Below are 15,465 nucleotides of genomic sequence, written 5' to 3'. Positions count from 1 at the left end.
GTGTGTGTGTGTGTGTGTGTGTGTGTGTGTGTGTGTGTGTGTGTGTGTGTGTGTGTGTGTGTATTTATGTGGATGTGCACATACATAATTGTGTGTGTTAATATCAGGTGGTCAGCCTCCCAAAATAAATAGGTATGTCCCATCATGTTAAATGAAGCCATGGTTCTTATCAAATTGAACACCGATTCTATCTCTTCTTCTCTGTCTCTTTCTTTTTACCCTGTTGTCATACAGACTGCAGCATAACATGAAAGGTTCATGAGAAAATTAGAAAGCTTACGATAATAAATGTCTACAAGACATCTTGTCTAGTGTCACGCAGAGAGAGCAGACAAAGCTAGACAGTCCTTTTCTGTTGTATTCTGTCCTATTCTGTTCTATTAAGGATTCAACAATAAATCAAATATTATGATACCACAATGAAAATTGTAAACATTATTTAATAATGTTTACATTTTTTAAGTCATCATATTTCTTTTTCTTTTTGATAGATATGGTATTGTGGATTTTATCATAGTACTATCGTTTTTGGTATGATACCAAAAACTCAAGGTACAATAGTACCATGATAAAATCCATACGTCCATATGTTCTGTTCTATTCTATTCTGTTCTATTCTATTCTGCTCTGGCATGTCATATTCCAATGTAATCTATTGTGTCATATTCATAATATACTCTAGCTGAGGTTCAGAGTTCATTCTTGACCTTGGAAGCAGCAGTTGATAAAACATTCTCAACTCAAGAGGTAATAAAAATGATCATGAATGAGAATGGTTCAGGTGTTCAGAAAAAAAAATCCATCCATCTGTGGATGAAGATCATCTTATATGATAGAGAACCCCTGGACAAACACTTAATAGACCTTGAGGTAATATTATTTTGTCATCATATTCAATTCATTCTGTTATTCTATTCTATTCTATTTTACTCTACTACTGCTGATACTCTGCTCTGTTCTGTTCTCTTGTGTTCTGTTCTGTTCTGTTCTATTCTGTTCTGTTGCTAGTGGACTGGGTATGAGTTTATACAGGATGCAGTGCTATGAATAATAAGTTGTGTCTTTGTGTGTGTGTATGTATGTGCATGTGCGTGTACATATCCATATCCCAATCCTTCCAGTTACGAGTTCTGTCACAACAGCAGGTAAATTACTACAAGCAACAGAGCACTCAAGGATTACCCTCATGTAGGATTAGCATTCACTACCTGTGTGTGTGTGTGTGTGTGTGTGTGTGTGTGTGTGTGTGTGTGTGTGTGTGTGTGTGTGTGTGTGTGTGTGTGTGTGGGTATGGATATGATTGTGTGCTTTTGTCTACACACATGTACTGTATGTGTGAGTGAGATAAAAAGAAAAAAGAAAGTTTGACTTTGACTCCTAAGCTGCTTTGTCAATGCATAATTCATCTCCCTCCACAAGCTGCACCTTGAAGCCTTTGAAACTATCTCAGCTACTCTGACGGCAAATAAAACAAACCATAAACAATTTCAAGTGTTTTTGTTTTCTTTTGCTCTTCACACAATATAATGACACAAAACAGACGTTGTTGGTTAGCGCTGCTGTCATTGTGGTTTCAACTAAGCCTAACCTCAAGGAGTTAGGGTTAACATTTAGTCTCTTGCTACTCAACCCGTTGTTGTTGTAGAAACTTCAATTAGGCATACACAGTTGAAATTTGCTGTTTTGGTAGTTAGTCCCTTGATTCATTTTCTCAAAGCAACAGACTCTCTCATCTCTGTCCTTTTTTCACAGACTAAAACTGTAGGCTTATACTGTAGCTGCACTTAAGCTGATGTTATTTTGAGATACCTTAGTGATAGTCATATTTTATAACTTTATAACTGCTTTGTATACACATCAGAGTGGTTTTTTTAACTGTAAAGAACCACTTGTGTAACTTGCCCTGTTGCACTCCTTCTAATAAGACCACGTCTGGTCTAGAGCTTAAGGTTTTTTTCAAATTATTGGGAGGAATTTATGACTACAGTTATCCAATGTGATGATGACACAGTGCCAAACAGACTTAATTATTCTTTTGAAGTTGTGCTGATTCCTGTCAGCCAACAACCAGCGACTGCAAAAATGTTTGTGCTCACGTGTGTGTCTCAAGTTTGCTACATCATGTACACTACTTATGTTTGTCACATCCAAATAGTAAAACAAAATAAACTCACAAAATGTCAACAAAGGAAATATTCTCCCACCTATTTTCTGGGTTTTTTGTTTTTATATATATGTATGTATATGTGTGTGTGTGTGTGTGTGTGTGTGTGTGTGTGTGTGTGTGTGTACAAACAAATACAAAAATAATATAAAATAAAATCATGAGATTACAGTGGAAAATACTATATGGCTTCTTAACAAAAGTGGCTTTTTTAAAATAGACAATCTAATGAACTGTCAGAGACGAAATGTGCAACATGATAACTGTAACCAAGAGATTTGAGCTCAGACAGTAACCGGAGACATTTTCAGTTGGCAGTGTTGTCTTATAATCACACTGATCCTTCACTCTGCCCTCTGTTCCTGTGTAGACCTCGGCAGACTGCATCTCTGTGCACTGAGCTACAGGCCAAGGTGCTCCAGTGTTACAGAGAAAATCCACAGCAGACTCTGCTCTGCTCCAGCCTGGCCAAACAGTACATGACCTGTGTCCAGCAAGCCAAGGTAGGTGCAGGCCACATACTGTCCGTGGGTGTGAGTATATGAAGAAAATAATGTTTTTTGGATAGAATACTTGCATGAAAGTTTGCTTCTGTGGGTGTATTAGTGTGTTGTATTATGTGTGTGACAGGTTACACCACACTTCTCTACTTTTAATCAATTTCCCTCTCCCATTGTTATGATGTTTTTTTTTGTCGTTATCACTCTTTGCTCATTCCCTTTGAGTAACACACTTGGCCAGAGTACTTGGAGCGGCTCTCTTTTCCTTTAAAGATAAATGTTTTAATTTGCTTCCAGTTTTTTAAAGATGACAGAAGGATAGCAGTTAATTAGTCCGACCTGGAAGGAGCTTGACAGTGACACTGACAGTGGAACAAAAAGGTGAAGAGACAAATAATCCTTTCATTCCTCATACCAAATCAGTTAACTTCTGAGGATTGTAATCTGCATGTTGGTTACTTTGACACTTCAAACAGGAAGCTAAATCAATGAGACATGCTTTATTGAGCGGATTTATAAGTCACCAGGCGTGCACTGTGTTTTGGAAATTTCTGATAGGAAGATTACACCGTTATTAGTATATTAAAATCAGTTTTGGCATTCAACTCTTTGAAATGCATTCTGCTTTCTGCTGATGCTTTTGCAAATAGTGTTCAGACCCTACGCTTATCTACAAAGTGCTTATTTTACCCAATTTCTCCATCAAAACACAATAATGAATGGGGCAATTTGCACATTATTATCGTGACAAAACGCACTGATATGGCTCCAAAGTAGATAAAAGGCACAAAACAACAATTGGCGAATCTGGCAGTTTAAACGGTCGATAAAAGCAAGGCAAAGGCTCACAATAAAAGCGTTCTTTTTAAACTGGTTCAAAAGATCCATTTGCCAGTGGGATGGTGCTCTTCGGGAGAAAAACAGTATATATGTGTTTGCATGTGACTCAGTTTCATGTTTTTGGGAGCATGTGTTGTATGAATTCAGATTGAGTGAAAAAGGAAAGTGCCGAGTAAAGGCAAGCTGTTTTGCTCTTTTTTGAGCCATGTGTTTAATTCAATCAGGCATATCCTAGACAGATTGAGTGTGAATGAGATTCAGAGACCGAAAGAGAGATTAAAAAGGCAGATGAATTTAAAAAAAACAGACAACTTCAGTCTGTATCGAACATATCAACACTACGCCCATCCCTCTGTGGGTGTAAGTTTTGCAGATTGAAAACCACAACAGCCTTTATCGTCTGACGAGAATTGAAAATTAATTCTTAACTTCTGCCCTGTTGAAAGAAGATGGATTTGACTGATGCAGATAAATGAGGTCTAGTCCTTTTCAGACAGTAGCAAGGTTTCCATCCAACTGTGGTGCAAATTTAAACCAAATCTTGGGAAAATCAGCAGAATGCAAATTAAAGCACATTTAGCAAATTGTTAGGAGATGGAGACGGAGATTCTTCAAGTGGTGCTGATTTTGCATTTGGGTACCATTAAACCACTGCAGAAGAAGAGAGTGCAACATGATGATGTAACTGAAAGATCGCCAGTCAAACCTCAAACAGTGAAAAACAATTTAGAAAACAGAATGAAAAATAAAAAAAATTGTTTCATCATGTATGTCATGATTTATTTGCAAAGTCTGTTTTCATTGCACATTGATGCAATTTGCTGTTATAAACACATAGCCAAGAATAAGAACTTTTTGCAATATTTCAAGATCCTTTCAGATTTTTGTTTTTTATGCACAAATTAAAAATGTACATAAAAACAAGTGGATGGAAACCCACCCCAGTTAGGGATGGTGACATGCACAGTAATATCAGCACGTCAGCCAACATTTCTGCTGATATGATGAGCAAATAAGATGACACTTAAATTATATGCATTATAGGTTATATGCAAATATGTCTGTGGCAAAGGTTGAAACAGAAAGCAAAGGTGCTATTTATGATGATTGCGCAGCATAGGAGGAGACAAATCACATTCCTTCACAAATTTGATTCCCCATCTTAAAAGCCGTCATCCCCATCATTAAGACAAAATTGTGAATAATAAAGAGAAACAGACATGATCAAAAAAAAAAAAAATTAAAAAACCTGTCAGCTGTGGTTTTCATATTTTGACCAGCAATTGTGTACATTTTGAAAAGAGTTACATCTGTCAGTGGACCATCACAATAACAGTGATTATGTTACTTCCATTACGGGAGAGAATTGATGTTCTCTCACATTAGCTGGAAAAAATATATGCATATATTGCATATATATATTGCATATATTGGCATCAGAAATGAGTCAAAATGAGTTGGAAAATATTGGCATATCAGATATCAACATCCATACAAGTAGTGCTTTACAGGTCCAAACATTGCTTTGCTCTATCACAGACTTTGAAGGGATGATAAAATGTTTTCTTTAGGTCTCTGTTTGTGGCACAGCAGGCCAAACTGTTGCATAAGTCTGACCTGTACTGACATGCTCACAAGTATGGTGAAAGAGTTTGTCTACCTGAAATTCATATATATTCTGAGAGTTTTTGCCATTTTGAAATTTCATCTGCTTTCTCACTTTAGGGGAAAAAATAACCAATTTTGATCGAAAAGATTTTATCGCTGACATCATCGCTGTGTAACCTTTCTTTATTGGGATAATAGAGATGAAATCTCGCTTTTCAACAGTGACCGGTGCTACTCTTTTGAAAATGTTTGGATTTTCAGGTTGACCTTTAAGACTTTTGAAGGGTGCTTTATCCCAACCTCAAACTTAAAAAGGCATATAAATGTTCCTAGATTTGAGATAAAAATGTCTAAATGTAAAAGACCTCATATAAAAGTGCCCTGTGAAACTACCTGCATCCAATATTCTATCCTATATTATATCCTCCCTTTCTTATCCACCGTTTTTGTGTATTATCTGCTCATCACTGGATCTTTCATGTCGCTGTCACTGTTGATCTATGTCTTCTCCTCCAGTGCCCATCCTCCATGTATTCCCCTTCCTATATTCAAGCCTCTTTCGCTGCCCTTCACTGCACACTTTGTCTCATTAGCCAGTGCATTAGCTCTGATCTGCACTGCAAACCATAGAGCTGTGTCTCAGTTGAGGTGTTAGTGAAGTTTGGCTTACATGTCAGGTGCCATCCCATCCATATTCATTTGCACAAAGATTCTGCTCTCAGCCCTGCACGCTACAAACATATTCATACAGATAATGAAGCACCAGTTTCTGTAATCTAGATATTAAACTTTAGACAGCAACTATATCATACTTTGCTGTAGTTTTAGAACTGAAACCTGTTTTCTAATTCTTCTGTCAGGCTTTACTTGAAAACCTTTTAGCTGCTCTAATTATTTACATCCATATTATACACAAGTCTAGTGCTTCATTTAGAGCATCTTTAATACCAGCAGCATGGATTGGACAAGGTCATGTATAGCGCAACTAGAGTAGGCAGACTGGTCCAGTGAAAGTAGGAGGAAATGAATTATCAAAATAATCCAGTCATAGTTGTCTGTACATCTGTCAGCAAAATACTGTCAGGAGCTGGAAATGGTTAATTCGACAAACTTGATGATGTTAGTTTGCTAAAATGTAAATAAATGCAGGACAAAAAATGGGTTCAAGTTATGGTACACAACCTAATTCGCTTGGGAGCTGTTGTCTCGACTTTGCCACAGTGTCACACTTTTTTGAGTGACATAAAAAACATATTGGATCATACAACTGAAAGAAATAGCTGTTCAACACTTCTTATCATACAACAGTCACTTTTGTAGATACAATATTTTTATTTTCTCATGCTTAGTTCAAATGTGAATTCACAAATAGCACCTTGGGATGATACCCAAATGACTGAGACTGGGTCAAAGGGAGGAAAGAAGAGCAGAGCTGCCACTGGAGGCTCCCGATCAGTCAGCTTTAATGAAAAGAAATGAGTGGGCAGTCCCAAGACCCCTCTGGACATGCGGCAGGCGGCTGTCCGGTCTGCCTGTCTATAAATGGATCTGACAGAGCCAGCAGCTTGGCAGAGCAGAGCAGTTGGACGAGAGTTTTACTAGGAAAAGTTTCAGTATAGCTGCAGGTGGTTAAAGGTCAACAGGGAGCAATATGCACTGCAGATTCAGTCATGAGAGAGTGTACTGGATCATATTTCATTATGATATGTAATATTCTGTAGACCCCGGAGGAAACATTTTGCTAACATTGAGACTAGTAATAATTGGGGTTTTACCTCACTCTGAGCAATATATGCTCGTGCCAAATGTGGAGGGTTTATTTGTTGTGTAGGTAATTAATGTCCATCTGACATGACTTCATCTGTATGTTGGTTTTGGAAAATGTTGATTTGTTGCATTCTGGAAATATCAGAAAATAAATAATTTAAAAGCTGACCCCCCAACCCAAAAAAAAAAAAAAAATCTTTGTATTGATTTTTTACAGTCTTTGAACAATCACTAAAGTACAGACAGTCCGAAGCAAAACAGGACATCTCCTGAACAATACCACACTCTCATCCCCTCATCCCCTACCCTCACCCAACTCAGTTCATGAGACATGTAAAGTGAAGAAAGAAAGAGAGAAAAACGAGTTAAAAAAAAAAAGAAAAAGATAAAAGATACACAAGGAGTTAGGAGACAGACAATTTAGGGGGTTGTTCAATTGGTGGGATGTACAGAAGGTCAATATACTCCAAAAAAGGGTTCCAGGAGTCTTGGAATTTTCTTATTGAGCCCAGGAGGGAGAATCTAAGTTTCTCAAGTTTAATATTTTACAGAACTTCCTTTAGCCATCGATTGTGTGCAGGGGGAAGAGTGTGCTTCCATTTCAGTAGAATAAACCGTCTGGCTCGCTAAGTGGCAACCAGGTGGCCAGTATCAGGTGCAGCAACAAAGATGGTAGATAAAGTGTCATGGGTAATGGCCATATCATATTTTTGAACATATTTTTTTTTAACTTGGGACAAGACCAAACATGTTAATGTCATCAGCAAGGGATTGTTTGCACTGATTACGGACATCACTGATGTTAAAATATATCTTGGTCAGTTTTGTGTTAGCGTAGTAGATTTTATGTAGAATTGTGCATTGAATTAGTCCATGACAGTCATATATGGATGACGGATGGAGCAGGTCTAGAATGCGATTCCATTGTTCATCAGATAGATCTGTTCCCAGGTCCTTTTCCAAGGTATTTCTGATTTGGGTTGGTAAACTTGGACTGGCTGAGTTCATGGATCCACAGATAATTGAGATGATCCTCTGGTTAGGATCCACGTTCAGAAGGACATTAATCAAGATTTCAGGGGGGCAATGGGGGAAATGAGGAAACTATAAAATCTCTCATTTGGAAGAAACAGAAAAGGTGAGAGCTGGGTACATGATATTTTGATGACAGCTTAGTAAATGAATAAAATCAGTCTACATACAAATCTTTAACAGTTACTATGCCAACAACCAAACTAAAACATGTATTGATATCTCATTTGGGAACCAAGCTTTTTGAATTTACCCTACATTAGCTGACTTGTGAACATTGTTCTTGTCGTTTGAAAAAGTTGACTTCTCTGCTGCACTGAACTACAGCAATAATACACCAAAATATCTTTGAGGTGCACGCTGGAAAGGACAGCAGTTTTGTTCAAACTAACAAGCAAAGTAAACTGGCTGTTCACAGGCAGATAAAATATCTGGTGAATTACAAAACATTTGGATGCAGTAATTTTTCAGCTTTGTGCGACAATCACATGACTGCTCAACAGACAGTGGAGCTTCTAGCCTGGAGGAAGCCTCCCGACAGCTTAAAAGCTCTGTTCTTTTGTTATCTGTATGTGCTTGTAAGGATTTTAAAAAAGCAGATGCATTCTTCCCTGTGATTAAAAGAAGAATGCTGTATTTTTCGCCCCCAAATTAATCTTTGTCTGAAGCTGATACCTTACGCTTCTTGCATTTCTTAAATATAGTTATCTGTCTCTCTTTTGTCTCCCTCTGTACATCAAGCTTGACACTTGACGCTCAAATCCCTACTAAAACTCTTTTTCGTCATCTTCATTTTCTGGTATTTTCTGTTTTCTCCAGTCATGTAAGCAAAGTTACAGTTTAGCCCCTTTTACACTGGACAAAACCCCACTCACACCCTCTAACATCTGGCTTTTGTCTTCAATGGGAAAAGGTACAGTCGATATACACTCTAAAGTCAAATGACTCTGTAGTAGTCACAGATTTTTATCAACTCCAGCTCGGATTGGCAGTGCTGTAAATGTGACACTCGGGTGGACACACAACTTTTTGCCCTTTTTGTGTTGAGGCAGTTGAGGCTTGTTGCCTAACTTCTGTGACTCTTTTGCTCTTTTTTTTTTTTTACATGTGATCTGCTTGGTATGACTTTGAGTTTGAGTTTGCACCCACTTGTAGGTGTATATTAAGATGATCGCTTGTCATGAGCTGAGCCTTGGCTATCCATTGCACATCAGAAAAAAAACAGAACAGACAGACAAACATGTTAATGGCAATGGGAAAGGAGTCAGTCGTATTTTAGCAAGTTTAGCTGTGTTTAAAAAAAAAACACGAGTGCTAATTTTGGTCTAAAAACAGTATCTGTACGCGTGAATCACTGTCACTTCTGCCCAACTTCCACTGACTTGTATGACTGTCTGTGAGTTTGTTCACGTAGACTCTACTGTATATATCTTACTTTTTGTCGGCTCGTCTGTTTGTCAATCAATCTGCCAATGAAACCAGCAGCCCGCTTATCTGTCTTTTCTCTGCCAGTGTCTTGATCTGAACATCACTAGACTATCTATCTCACTTTTTCTGTCTCCTGCTTGAAGTCAACCCAACTCACTATCTACAGTGGCACAGCCTTCCTTATATGCCACTCAGAAAGTTCTTTTATGTTTTATGATTCATGCACGCACACATACACACACATTTTACACACACCCTGCCCTCTGCCATCCATTAAAGACAGTTGCTTCAGGATATGGCCTTGCACCTCCTCCCTGCTATCATTCCCCTGTCCCTCTCCTGTCAGTGTCTCTGGTAGGACCATTGTCATGCATATGGGACCTTATGTATGTGTGTGGTGCGGGATGCAGGGTAAATGTCAGCTCACCGAGGCCCTACGTCACCATGAAGGTTTGAGGGTTTTGTTTCTTTCTGGTGTGATGTTTGACAGTATATATATGGCCATTGCCACTGGTAATTTTTGTACTCAGTGTGCATTTGTGTGCTTGTGTGCATAGTGTCAAGCCCATGAGAGACTGCGTGAGTCCACTCTTTACCTCTCATCATCTACTCTCTCTTTCAACCTCCTTCTCAGTGAAACAAAACACAGCCGTCCTCAAAGTCACATTCAAGAACAAACGTTTCTCACACCACCACTTACTGTAAGTGTCCCCTCCCCTCTTCCTCCTCCGCCTCCACAATACTCCAAGGCTCCAGCGCCAACCATTTGCAGAATTCTAGTGCCATGCCATTTAATACCATTAGCAGGGGGCCAGCAGCATCTGAGCAACACTTGCCACTGTATCCCACATACTTAACCCACTTGAACCCGTTGGTCTTCTCAACGCAGTGTTTGTCTACCCTGGCGTGTGTGTGAGCATGTGCCGGCCTCTGAGATGCTTGGTTAAGTGCCACTCCAGTTTTGCTTTGATTAGGCTTAGGCTTATGGAGTATTGCTGAAACAAAAAAGTAAGTGGACCACATGCATTTGTGCTTGGGTATTTGGTGCTATTTTTAAAGGTAATCAGTAGGAATGGCTGTTAGTAAATTGCACTAGCTTCTAAGGGTGTAACAATTCACTCATGCATCCAATGCATCAGACTTTAATGTGTAAAATACAAATACATTGGTTCAGACAGCCTGTATTTGTAAAAAGCTGAACATGAATCAGAAACAAATCGATGCAGCGCTTGATACATCTCATTACGACACGCATATGATTTATTTTTGGCATCAGGGAGCTGCCACTGTAAGTTTCCTCCATTTTCTCTCTCGTCCTGCCTCTGCCTGCACCGCCCTCGCTGGACACCTGCTGCCACGGTCACACAAAACAAGCGCTCCCTCCTCCCTCTCCTGTGTCTCCTCTTCATTTACTCAAATCCGACCACACAGAAAACAGCGACAGAAGTGACATTGTACCGCGTCACACCACCAAACTTTCATAATGTGCATAATAATTGCAAGTAAGTTTGGATTTTATAAGAAAGATGAGAAACGCTGCTGCAGATCATTTATGCAAAACGTGTCTGACAGCAGAGCATGTCACTGTGAGAGCAGGTAACACTTAGATATACACCTCTACTAGCTTCTGATTGGTCAGTACCAAAATACTGAAGAAAAAAAAAAACTCCTGGAGAAATGGTGCTGATATTGGTATTTATGTAACATTAATTCACTGTAACATTGTAGGGCATTTTCAAACTCCTAACCGTCCCCTAATGAAGATAGAGCTGCTAGCGTCAGGCGATTAAGTTTGACATAACTGTGTGTTTACATTATGTGCTCTCCGGTGATGACTGAACGCGATAACCATTCAAAAGTGAATGAAAATGAAATTGAATCTAAATACAGTATGTCTAAAAATATAGTTCCATGTAAATGGGGTAACACCAACAAACACACTGAAGCAGTTTACTGCACCTGTTATTACTGTAACCATAGACATATTTGATGAGGGAGGGTGCTTCCCACACAGAGCATAATTAGTGATTATCAGGCTGCCATGTCAGAAAGTCATAAATATTATGCCTCAGCTTTTTGCCATTCAAAAAAATTGTATGAAAACTGGGAACTGAGTGGTATACAGTAAGAAAAAACTGTGTTTGCAGCACTCGTCTGAGCAGCTGACTTCATCTGCAGTGGTACTAAGATGAATTCTAATGTATATGATTATTGTGGCTACATAAATGTAATTTATGTTGCTGTTACATTGCCGTTAGACCACCCTGCTAGGTGCATGCCTTCGTTTACAGTATGTGCGAAAGCCGAGAGAAACCTTTTTTTGTCCTCAGTGAAAATGTTATTTTTCAAAGGCTAAACGCCAACAAATATAGACTGAAGCTGAATGTGCTGTTAGATAAAAACATCTTGCAAATTTTGGAAATGATTACTTTTTTTAAATTATTTTGACTTTTGTACTGTGGAAGGAATCTTAAGTAGACTTTGGATGTCTTTATTCAGTGCGGTGCCGCAGGATCATTTTACTCCCTGACAAGCAACAGTGTCTGCAATCGCAAAAAGTGTAATTTCTAGAAGTTTATTAACTTTGAATAATAGGTATGACTTGAGAAAACCACCTTTTAAAATTCAGTTAAGCCCATTTATCATCTACAAGGGTGCTTTATGTAGTTGCAGACAGAAAAAGTCAAAACTAAATAGCAACTAAATGGAAAGCTTCGGCAGGAAAAGACACACTTCTCTCCCTGTCTCCATCACACACACACACACACACACACACGCACAACCCTATATGTACACTAGTACACTTGCAAGTTGTGTCGGCCCCGTGAGGTACACAAGGGCCCTGCCTCCCCCTTGTGTCAAAGCGGGTGTCACTGTTTCCAACTTTGATGAGAGGATGAAGCAGAACTTAAGAGCAAATAACTTGTCAAGAGTGAACGTGGTGAACAATAATCAGGTAAATTTCCTTCTCTCCAAGTTTGATACCATTCATTCACAGTAACGTTAAGTTGATGCTCCTCCCTCTGTCTGTCTGATGTTAGCTGAGCTGCAGTCTGTCTGTCTGTGTCCTGCTTACAGACTCATCCAGAGCTGCTCTGTGACTTTGTGTCTGACAGAAGTGAGAATGAAATAAAACTCATTTCTGAACTTACCAGACTGTTCTAGCTCTAGTTATTATTTGCCTTAACCCACTTTACCATTATATCCACATTAATGATGATTATTTACCAAAAATCTCATTGTGTTAATATTTTGTGGAAGCACCAATAGTCATTCCTTCAGTGTTGCTGCAATATTGGTATTGAGGTGTTTGGTCAAAAACACTGTGATATTTGACTTATGCCATATCACTCAACCGTTATTCCACTACAAGTGAAAGGCCTGCATTCTAAAACTTAAAGTAAAAGTTGCTATAATACGCTACTTTTATTAATTTCTCATTGTGCAGTAAAATCGTTCCTGTCACTATTTTACTATTATATATGACATTTTTGATTATTTTTACTGCTGCATTAATTGTATGCTGCATTTTACTGCTGTAGATGTTTAAGGGTATGTTCATTTTAATTACTTTATATACCATTGTCTATATACTGTAAGATAGTAAGAATGTTGCACTATTTGAGAATTTACAGTATGTTATTTTAGAGAATATAAATATATCGAAATTTCTGTTTTCCCCAGAATAGCCTGAAAATACTGAGCTATTATTGACAAGCCATATTGCAGAGTCCTAGCCCGAACCACTTTTGTTTTCCATTTACAGAACAGAACAGTGTAGAAACACCAGTTTTTCTCTCCAGTGCACACGCAGAACAGACAGCGAGCAGACTGTGAGGAGCTATTTGCTGAATTTGACAGTGTATTGAATTAGAAAACCGCCTTTAAAGAATCAATTATGAAAATAATCATTAGATATGACCCCTTATCCCAAACTTTGAAGTGTGCAATTATGATGGTCAACATAGGTTTTGTGACAGGGAGTGCATCATGCATCATTGGTGGTCCTCAGTCTGAGTGGAAAACAAACTCTTCTCACCTTGAGCTCCTTTTAAGACCCGTAGAGCTTTAGTTACCGAGGACAAAGAAAAAGGGTTTTAAAAGAGAAAATAATGTGGCTGCGTGTGTGATAGAAAACAGCAACTTTGGAGTGCATGGGATTGCAGATGAATCCTGCCATGTTTCAGTGTTGTTGTTTTCTCTCTTAATGTCACCTTCATCAGTTGTGGCGTGTATGTGTTTGTGTGTGTATCCTCCCTGTGCATGTGCACATTTGTATTTGTGCATCGTTATCTGTGCATCTGCTGCTACACACTATTCTCTCTTCTTCAAAACATTTCAGTTGACATTTTCCACTCCAGCCACTTTTAACCACAAACTAATTCACCGATGTTTTCACAGGGAGTCATCCATTTCCACACGAAGTGCCAGCAGCATCTTAAGCACCTCTCAGACAACATTCAGTCCTAACAAAATGTTTAGACTTTCATTCCCCATGAAAAAGAACTGAATGGTTTCAGTAATGGCTGACTATTTCACTCTGCTATTTCCCACGTCTTCCAACACACAGCAAATCCCTCCAACAAAAAATCTGGCGTTTTCATTCAAACCTGTTCAGTTTGTCCAGGTGAAGAAGCTGATTGATAGGACAAGAAGGAATTCTGCCATTTCCAGCTAAAAAGACAGAAAAAAAACGAAGCATGAGTCTTTGTAGCAGGGATGAAAGAGGAACAGAAGGTGCCTGTCAATGGGGGAATGGATGGAGACTGATGAAAGAGAGGAAAAGTGGGGGAGAAAGAGGCTTAAGAGTGCCTGTCAGTGTAGAAGGGTTAATAGAAAACTGTGTGTGAGAGAGAGAGAGAGATACAGTAGGAATGACTGGATGATTGTGGGAATGTAGAGGGGATGAATAAAGAGAAGAGGGGAGATTCTGTCAGCGGGAAGGATGAGGGAATGGCAGAAAATATTGAAGGAAGAAGAGGAGGCTCTGTCAGTCACTGCTGTGGGAGAAAAAAAACACTAGACTGAGACTGAGACAAAAAAATGTCAGATTTTAGGATTGTAAAGTAGAGAGGAAATGAGAAAATTTAAACAAAAATATGTGTGCCTGTGCACGTGTGTTTATGTATGTGTACGGCTATCAGTAGTTGCAGGTGGTGAGCCCCACTGTGAGCCTTGGCCTGCCTGCTAACTCTAAATCTGATAACAGAGCCACTCTATTCAGCAGCAGTCTGGTCCCACAAACACACATGCACATGCACATGCACATGCGCACACACACACACTCTCAGGGCCAGACAGTTCTGTATATTGTAATATCCCTGTTATTAATTTCCTCTTTATGGAATACTAGCATACCTCCTACACTGATTATAGTTTTTGCGTGATGTAAAATTGCACCAATGCTAGCATGATGTGTGATGTATTTCTCTGTCATTTTCATTCTATAAATCACTATTATTTCGCTTCATAGTTCTGGTTTTCATCACATACCATTATAGTGCTTTGACAACACCTCTGAAGAGAAATATTTACACACGCTTGTGTTGTGAATATCATATTGACATACATATTGCCCACACATCCTAGCTCACATCTTTCTGTCTCTTTATGTCTCTCTCTTTCCCTCCTTCCATCCCACCTCTCCTTCACATCCATCATCTCCAAGGCGACCACCCAGTGAAGGCGCAGGCCACAAACAGATTAGCTGTTCCCTCTCATGTCCCTCCCATGCATCCTCCCAACAGTCTCTCTGTCTCCCTCTCAAATCTATACAACACTCCATCAGCATCCAGCTAAACATCTGATCCATGCTGCTACACTCCACTGACCGCCATCTCTGTAACATGTGATTGATTTGCTCCCACGAGGTTTAAGCCACCATGTGTCTTACTTCATTTGGGTACAGATAAGGTGTCAGGGTAAATTGTGATGAAGGGGCTCCAAGGGTGAAGACTGAGGTGTTACTCTGTGAACAGAATAATTATGGTCATCTTCATCATTATTTTGTGAATTGCTCGTCCTCACTGGCTGTCAGGTGGTCTTCAGTGTATGTGTACAGATGTGTTTCTTTTTTGTTAAGGGAATATTCTTTTTCCTGCTTACATAATGTGAGACTGTCTCATG

The 15,465-nt window shown here is 39.0% G+C and overlaps 1 protein-coding gene across 1 annotated transcript in view; it reads left to right on the top strand.

Moving 5' to 3' along the window:
- chchd6b (coiled-coil-helix-coiled-coil-helix domain containing 6b) overlaps positions 1 to 15,465 on the top strand; it is a 76,177-nt gene that overhangs the window by 49,303 nt on the left and 11,409 nt on the right. Inside the window, exon 7 of the mRNA XM_084730323.1 lies at positions 2,535 to 2,667. Within this exon, the coding sequence (XP_084586449.1) occupies positions 2,535 to 2,667 (133 nt within the window). The remainder of the gene's footprint in view (positions 1 to 2,534; positions 2,668 to 15,465) is intronic.

The sequence above is a fragment of the Lutjanus erythropterus genome, chromosome 2 (assembly GCF_056507025.1).
Source record: "Lutjanus erythropterus isolate fLutEry1 chromosome 2, fLutEry1.hap2, whole genome shotgun sequence".
Taxonomy (NCBI): Eukaryota; Metazoa; Chordata; class Actinopteri; order Lutjaniformes; family Lutjanidae; genus Lutjanus; species Lutjanus erythropterus.
This window is presented reverse-complemented; position numbering and strand designations above follow the sequence as displayed.